This window comes from Rosa rugosa, chromosome 2 (assembly GCF_958449725.1).
Source record: "Rosa rugosa chromosome 2, drRosRugo1.1, whole genome shotgun sequence".
Classification (NCBI taxonomy): Eukaryota; Viridiplantae; Streptophyta; class Magnoliopsida; order Rosales; family Rosaceae; genus Rosa; species Rosa rugosa.
In genome coordinates, this window is record NC_084821.1 from 26,474,696 (window position 1) to 26,482,969 (window position 8,274).

The following is an 8,274-nucleotide window of genomic DNA, read 5'->3' on the forward strand; positions in this document are numbered from 1 at the left end:
TGGCTCCCATCTAAAGCCATTTTCAAAGATTCGTTGCAAATAATTGCAGCTTTTACCATGCGATCGCCTCATTCGGTTTTTGGAGCAATCCACTACCACAAAAAGAAAAGAAGCTTTTTGTGCGCATTGCTGGGATCCACAATAAGTGGTTACATGGCCACATCTTGACCAGAAACAGCCACTGCTGGCTGATGACAAGAATATAATGTTTACTGCAGTAAACTTTTTTATTTTCAACCATAAATTTTGGGTTATTTTTCTATTTTATTTTTAGCGATTTTAACCGGGGTCTGTTTATAGCATTGGAGGTTGGTAAGAATTAATGGCTGCTTCTCTCTCTCTCTCTCTCTCTCTCTGTTTCTCTTGTATACTAAATGTCTGTCATAGGTTGTGAATGGATGGTATCATACTGCTGTGAATGTCCTTGTCAAAGTGGAAAAAGAAAGAGAAGCTTTTTCTTGAGGTTTAAAAGCTGGAGAGAATAAAGTCTGGCTCTTTAAATTTGAAGTTTCATCAAAGCCAAATTCCATACTGGGTATTCTTCTTCACTTGACATATAGAGATGCTTTCATGTTGGTGATCAAGGTGAGAGACCCTTTGCTTTTCTCTTCTCTACTTTGGCTTTCATGAATGGTTTTGATCGTGCAAACCTGAAATGTCTGAGTTTTAGTTCTGAGATATCTTATGATCGTCTGGTTGGAGCTTAGTTTTTCTTGTCGACTAAAGTGGCCTAGCTTTGTTTGGTGTTGAGGTTTCTAAACTGGTATATATATATATATATATATATATATATATATGTATGAACCTTGTATATAATTCAGGGATTTCCTTTATCTGTGGAACTCTTAATTGAAAGACTTTATTTTGATATATGGTTTGCTTTGGATCTCCAAGGTTTTAGAAAATGAGAGCAAGAATGTAATGATTCTTATCTACCAATATATATTTACATGTTCAAGGGCTAATTGGAATTAGTTTTCAATTCATGCATTCTGTTTCGTCATATTAGGTACTTTATTAATAATGTTTCTTAAGTTGAATATATATAATGAATTTGAAAGCAATGAAGCTAATGACAGTATAATGTAATCTGCAGGGTCTGGAGCAGAGTTTGGTGAATTCATAATTCTGCCCGTTAATGCAACTTGTTTTGTAACCATCCCAGCGAGGAAAGCAACTCAGTGATTCCGGATTCAAACTGATGGCTGAAGAAGGTGAATCATATTCCTATGAAAACAGAAAGAATACTCCTATCTTGATTTTCTTTAAGGATCTCAGGTACTATTTTGACTTTATGCATTTTACTTTTCTTTTCCTCTTGTTAAAAGGCTTTCATGCTTTCAGTTAGCCAGAATAAAAAAGAAGGCTTTCATGTATTTGCTAGAAAACAATGAAAAGTATTTTCTCTAACAACATAGCCTTTACTCTCATTGATATATGTATGTTCTTCAGCCTTTCATACCTCTGCACTCTCTGTTTCCAATATGCCATTAATTGCTTACTGATCAAAAAACGAATATGTCTAGGATCTAATGCTTGGATTCTTTGTGCTATGATGGCCAGATATGTTTTTAAGTTGGACAAACTCGGTTTAGAAATAGCGTCGATTGCATTGCCTGCAGCACTGGCTTTGACAGCTGATCCAATCGCATCTCTAATCGACACAGCATTCATTGGACAAATAGGTACTTTTTTTTTGTATGCCCTTCGATATCAAACAAGTTTTAAATCTGATTTTCTACTATTCTGCTGCTTGGTCGCAAATGCATGATTTGATTGCAAAATATAGAATATGTCTTTCTTATCAATCCAGAGGAGAACCAAAAGATCACAATTAAGGCCCGTCACTAATGTGAACCAAGGAGTAGTTCTGGTGCATCACTTGTGCTGGAAATATTAGTGCATGTTAATTTGTGCACTAGCTCGTCATTGTTGCTGTAACAGATTTGCTGCTAAAAATATGGCCTCTCAGAAAAAATTATAAACTTGGTATAAATCACAGGAACATGGTTTCTACAGGAGAAGCCATAATCAAATATATGGCCAGCATAACATCATGGCTATCATGCAAGCATATGCTTGGATTTTGATATTTATCTATTAAGCAATTACTACCTGTAAAATAAGTCTTCCATACAAAGATCCACAAGCAAACAAAAAACTACAAAAACTGCTCTAATTCTGCGAACTCTGTCAATGCCATCTATCAATAGATTTAAGTCAAAGACAAGACTCATCAAGATAATGACACAAACATCCAATGCATATGCAATTGCGTTGTTCTTCAGAATAGACATTGACACCACATCCAGATGCACCACTCTTGCTGCTTCAGTTAACTCTAAGTTATCAAAATTTAGTTTGAGCTAATCACTAGCTTCAGCTTTAAAAATCTGAGTGTGAATGTGAACTGATAATATGTCGATGCATAGAAGTCGAAGCCTGTTGATCAGACGATGATTCAGCCAATGATCGAAAGCTGAAATGGTGGAGTAACTTGGAAGGTGATGGAGCAGCTAGCAAATTGTGATTATACTGTTATGGCTCAGTTTCAAGTCAAGCAGCTCCCAGAAGATAGACCTGATCGAAACAAATGGTCTTAGTTACCCTACCTTCATTGAAAAAGAATAACAATAATAGGATGACTAGAGGGTGATTGAGGCTCCAAATTCAATTGCATAATTGAAGACTCAACATACTATATTCCATCAGAAGAGGGACACTTGGAACAGAACCTAAAAGCATTGCTCATAGAGGATACAAATTGGTGGATGTATTAGAATTCAAATTAGCCATAAACCTTGCTTTAAGTTCCATATATATATTTCAATCATATCCTATAAGTTTCTATCTCATCCACAATCTCCCTCCGGCATGAGCAATGCTTTCATTTGGCCAAAAGCATAGCTTACAGGAAGCATCACTAGAGCCTGGTTCATATTTGTAGATCTATTCATAACCAGACTGGCCTTAATTTTTAGCTCCTATATACTGAAATGACAAGTTGCAGCCTAGGATTTGTATCTATGTTAACCTTCCAAAATAAATTTTCACTTCCAAGCAGTTAGGTTAGACTGAAGTATATCAATGATCTTTTATCAACCAGGTTGTGTTAATGTTTAAAGGTTCAGTGGAGCTTGCTGCTGTAGGAGTATCAATTGCTTTGTTCAATCAAGTATCAAGAATCACAATATTTCCACTTGTTAGTGTCACAACCTCTTTTGTTGCTGAAGAAGACACTATTGGTAGAGCGAGACCTGAAGAAAATGAGAACAGTCACCTGGAAACATGTTCACCAACGAATGGGGAAACTAAACAGTTGTTACCAGAAACTGGTATAGAATGCATCCTCCTTTTCTATAGATATAATCTGTATGCATTTGTACTATTTTCTTTTACTAAGCATCTAAATACTTATTACATGAGTGTTTCCGTCTGTTCCTGTTTCTTTGTCAGATACTGGTAAGAATGCATACAACTCAAAACAGGTTGATGTAAGCTTCGATGTAGTTGCAACCGGTCATAAAAAAAGGTATATCCCATCAGCATCATCAGCAATGGTTATTGGCGGCATTCTTGGATTTATTCAAGCCATATTCCTCATATCTGGAGCAAAACCTCTATTGAACTTCATGGGAGTCAGCTCTGTAAGTTCTTTTTGCCAAGATAACAAAATCGCTCTAGAATTTATTAGATGTAAACGTAACGTTGAGTTAATCTTTTGTTTTACTAAGTCCTAAATACGTCACTATAAAAATCACTATAAAACTAATAACAGAAAGAAGCTGTTGTTTGTTCAGGATTCCCCAATGCTCAAGCCAGCACAACAGTACTTGATGTTGAGGTCACTCGGTGCTCCTGCGGTTCTTCTTTCACTGGCTATGCAAGGAGTCTTCCGTGGGTTCAAGGATACAAAAACTCCTTTATTTGCCACTGGTATGCCATAGTAGAGTTTTACTTTAGCTTATTACTTGATCTTTTGTACTTTAGCTTATCACATGCTCCTGGTTGTTCTAATTCATGAACTGTCTGTTTCAATATAGTGGTCGGAGATGCAACAAATATAATTTTAGATCCAATATTTATATTCGTTTTTCATCTCGGTGTGAATGGTGCAGCTATCGCCCATGTTATATCTCAGTAAGTTTTATTAAAATTAAGCTCCATTCCTATGTCTGTTTTGTTTCTTGACTTTTCTAGAATGATATATTTTGTGTCACCTTGCCTCTAATTGCTAAAATGGTCATTCTAGGTACTTAATGTCAGTCATCCTCTTTTGGAGTTTAATAGCTCAAGTTGATCTCTTACCCCCAAGTGTTGAACATCTCCAATTTGGTCGATTTCTTAAAAATGGTGAGGATTCAATTCCCAAGTAAACAGTGGTGACTGGAAAAATAGAGAGATAAAAATTTTAATTTGATATTTTCCTTTCCCTAAATTTCAGTAGTTGATATTTCCAGAAGATAGCATTATGTATTTGAAACTCCTCCTTTGTTCATGACTCCAGGTTTTCTATTATTGATGAGGGTCATTGCGGTTACATTCTGCGTGACCCTGGCTGCATCATTGGCTGCACGCCAGGGACCAACATCCATGGCTGCATTTCAGGTCTGCTTGCAAGTTTGGTTGGCAACATCTCTTCTAGCTGACGGACTGGCTGTTGCAGGACAGGTTAGAAATTAAAACGTTATTTCTTTAATGAATGAAACTACTGCAATGATAATTTCTTGTTAGTTTTGAAAATATGAAAATCATCAAAGCACATTGTGAATGAGTTAATTCTCCTTAATTTTCTCATAAACCTAATTTGAACTTTGTCACTGCTGAATGATGAAATCACTTTCAGAAAACTGAACACAGAGTAGTGAAGTACTAATGTGGTCAGTAGACATACTGACATATAGCTACAGAGCGATTGTGATTCACATTAGACATAATATATTGCAAAACTAAAGAGCTCGAATCCTGATTATGGTTTTGTTTAGAAATCCAAGGGAAGAACTTAGTTTTACATCCCTAGTTGATAAGTGTATGTTTATCTGCAACTATCTCAATGTTTCAGTTTCTTGTTTTATGGACTGACTAGGTAGTACTTGATTCATATATACTTTCAGGCAATACTTGCAAGTGCATTTGCAAAGAATGATTATGACAAAGCTGCAGCCGCTGCATCCCGAGTGTTGCAGGTTCTTAATAATACTACAGATATATTTAAGTTATACCAAAGGAGATATCATTTTCTAAAATTCCATAGATACATTTTAACTGCAGTTAGGATTGGTTTTGGGGTTGGTGCTTGCATTCATGCTCGGAGTGGGGTTGCAGTATGGAGCAAGGTTATTTACAAAAGATGTCAATGTCCTGCATCTTATTGGCATAGGCATACCAGTAAGTCTTTTTGTATTAAACAGAGAAAATATTTCTGATTATATATCTTCGATCCCAAATGACATTATTAGTTAACTGGCTTCCGATTATACCAGTTTGTTGCTGCCACTCAACCCATCAATGCCTTGGCATTTGTTTTTGACGGCGTCAACTTTGGAGGCTCTGATTTTGCCTATGCAGCATTTTCTATGGCAAGTCTTCTGCCCCCTTTCTTGCACTACGTACAATTTATGATGTGCACTCATCTATTTTCAAAGTCTTAATCTACTAGCATATAATTGGATATTATTGTTTATAAACAAAAATTGAGGTGAGGCACTTACGGATTATTGTTTCTGGGTACTAAAGAGCATAATGTGTTCAATGTTCAAACAAAAAGAAACTAAAATGTGCTTTGATGTCACCAACATGTTTATTGTTTTTTAAGCTAAAAGACACCAGAGTCAGTTCATTAATTTGGAAAATTAAGTTGATGGTCATCATCCTTCTCTCTAGGTTCTGGTGGCTATTATCAGCATCCTATTCCTGTTTATTCTCTCCTACACAAATGGATTCATTGGCATCTGGGTTGCTTTGTCCATCTATATGAGTCTTCGTGCGTTTGCTGGATTTTGGAGGTACATTTTAAAAATTGTTCCATGCATGCACGCAAAATATTGAGCTTTAGCCTGACTTGATTTACTATGCAAATGCAGGATAGGGACAGGAACAGGACCTTGGCAATTCCTCAGGACCTAAGTGACCCTTAATTTACTTGAGGCTTCAATAATCAATAGTTTATGTTTGATTCAGTAGTTGCAGAATTCCATATACTTGAAATTTTTATCTTGAAATATTTATAGAAAGCTCAATTAGAGTACTTACATTACCAAAAAGTAGCAATCAATAACCATGTTATTCATCTTAATAAGCTAAAATGACCAACGGGTCCTGTTAAAGCACACAGATTTCTTGAGGATGGGACCGTTGAAGACAATAACTAACAAGTTCAAAACGTAGTCGCCAATGGCCATGCCCAGTCAAGCTAGTGAAACCAGTTTAGAGTTGAATCCGTACAGGAGGTTCTGTATGGTGAAGTGAGACTATGAGATGCTCTGTGAACTTCGATGAACGACGTTAGAGCCATGGTGCAGACTGCAGAGGGCGTCTTTTGCGGTTGAAAGCTCCGAGAGAAATGAAGTAGTTAAGCATAGGGAAGAGGGAGACAGAGTGAGGTGTGGAATTTACATAGGGGAGGTTGAATTTCAAAAGGCGTAATTGGAAATTTGCTCCCTCAACTTTCTCCATCAATTTGCTACCCTATGATTTATTTCAGCCAGTTTGCTATCCTCGGATTTCCGAATTAGTCAAGTTACTATCCAACCGTCAAATAAGCTAATTTCGGATAACTTTTCCGTCCAGATGTCTAACACATAATGTGCATATGAGGGTATTTTTGTAATTTTATTTTTTCATTTTTTTCCCGGCAAATCTAAGTTTTCAAAACCAACCAATGCATCAAAGTATCAAACAAGCAAAAAAAAAAAAAAGCATTATACATTCAATCCATGATTCTACTCAGATCAAATGAATCATACAAATTATTAAAAAACAAGTTCCATATCTGAGAAACCATAAAAGGTGATTTGATCATCAACACATCACATAGGTTTTTCTCATATGTCTGAGAATAAGATGAATTAACCCAAACAAAATATGGTCTACATAAAAGTTATTTAATCATATGACTTAATTCCAACTTGGATATCACAAAAATTGTCACCATGTTCCTAAAGTCTGATGTTTTATCAACTCTATGGCCTCCAAGGCCTTACCCTCTTGGCAATAACTGAAGAGTGGGTGGTTGTTGTAGTAGCAGATTGTCCTAATATTTGCCTCGCGCAATTTCCAGTTGCTTGTGTGCTTATTGGAGCTGTAGATTGCCTTGGCACTTACCTCCTATGGCCTCCTCGATTTACCTAGAAGGTCCATAATTTATTCATATAAATAGAAATGAAAACGAAAAAATGCATCTGTCACATTGTTCATACAAAAAACAAACTAAAAGCACCAATCAAACATGAAATGAGCATTGTTCATACTTATGGTTTCATCACCCTAATACTTGCTACTGATGGTACATGTTGAGAATATATACATCTCATGCACATGGGAAAAATGGGACATTGTCTATGGGTTTATAAGGATTTAGGCCACTACATCCATTGCTAATTGGTTTTGGATGTGAACCCCAAATTACTTTATCTGATATCAGAGCGGGTTATCCCACATGTGCATGCCTAACGGCCACACGGGCTCCACGTCACCCAAAAGTTGTCCACATATATGGCTTAAAAATTCGCCACACTTGCGAGGGCTTGTTGAAAATATATACATCCCACATGGGGAAAATGGGACCTTGCCTATGGGTATATAAAGGTTTGGGCCACTCCATCCATTGCCAATTGGCATGGTTTTGGATGTGAACCCCAGATTACTTTATCAGTACATGACTTTCTTGTTGATTCAGTGCACTAGTTTGTTTGCCTCTACCTCCTCGTGTAGCTCCTCTGCCAACTCTACCTCCTCGCACACCTCTTCTGCCAACTTTACCTCCTCGTTTGCATACCCACAATATACTTCTTTATTACTTAACATCAAATAAATGTTCTAAACATACAATATCATGCATGGAAAATTTGTTGGCTTGAGTTGGTGTACTCACTTGAGTTGGTGTCTTTGAGGTCACATTAGTTTGAATTGGTGTGTTGGTGTGCTCACTTGAATTGGTGTCTATGAGGTCATATTAGCTTGAGCTTGTTCAACCAAATTCTGAACATGCATCAAATTAAAAGATCATTATAAAGCCATATCAGAAGCTTTTTAACCCCGAAAAGGAAGTACATG

The 8,274-nt window shown here is 36.6% G+C and overlaps 1 protein-coding gene across 2 annotated transcripts; it reads left to right on the forward strand.

Moving 5' to 3' along the window:
• The first annotated feature begins 316 nt into the window (after positions 1-316).
• On the forward strand, positions 317-6,263 carry LOC133733445 (protein DETOXIFICATION 42). Of its 2 annotated transcripts, none has more exons than XM_062161065.1 (14): positions 317-585; positions 1,097-1,214; positions 1,564-1,685; positions 3,107-3,335; positions 3,457-3,647; positions 3,801-3,936; positions 4,044-4,140; positions 4,253-4,353; positions 4,508-4,671; positions 5,115-5,186; positions 5,272-5,388; positions 5,484-5,579; positions 5,884-6,005; positions 6,084-6,263. In XM_062161065.1, the coding sequence occupies exons 4-14, from the start codon at positions 3,116-3,118 to the stop codon at positions 6,124-6,126; spliced, it is 1,359 nt and encodes a 452-aa protein (XP_062017049.1). In that variant the 5' UTR covers positions 317-585; positions 1,097-1,214; positions 1,564-1,685; positions 3,107-3,115; the 3' UTR covers positions 6,127-6,263. The 2 variants fall into 2 exon arrangements, with proteins under 2 accessions (XP_062017049.1, XP_062017048.1); XM_062161064.1 differs by having other exon boundaries at positions 318-585; positions 1,097-1,278; positions 3,126-3,335.
• The last annotated feature ends 2,011 nt before the right edge of the window (positions 6,264-8,274 follow it).

Excerpts from the sequence above, each read along its gene's own strand:
- LOC133733445 (XM_062161064.1), top strand. The coding sequence starts at position 1,202 with ATGGCTGAAGAAGGTGAATCATATTCCTATGAAAACAGAAAGAATACT. Across the intron at positions 1,279-1,563 it reads ATTTTCTTTAAGGATCTCAG|ATATGTTTTTAAGTTGGACA; the intron begins GTACTATTTTGA and ends TATGATGGCCAG. Across the intron at positions 5,187-5,271 it reads CTGCATCCCGAGTGTTGCAG|TTAGGATTGGTTTTGGGGTT; the intron begins GTTCTTAATAAT and ends TTTTAACTGCAG.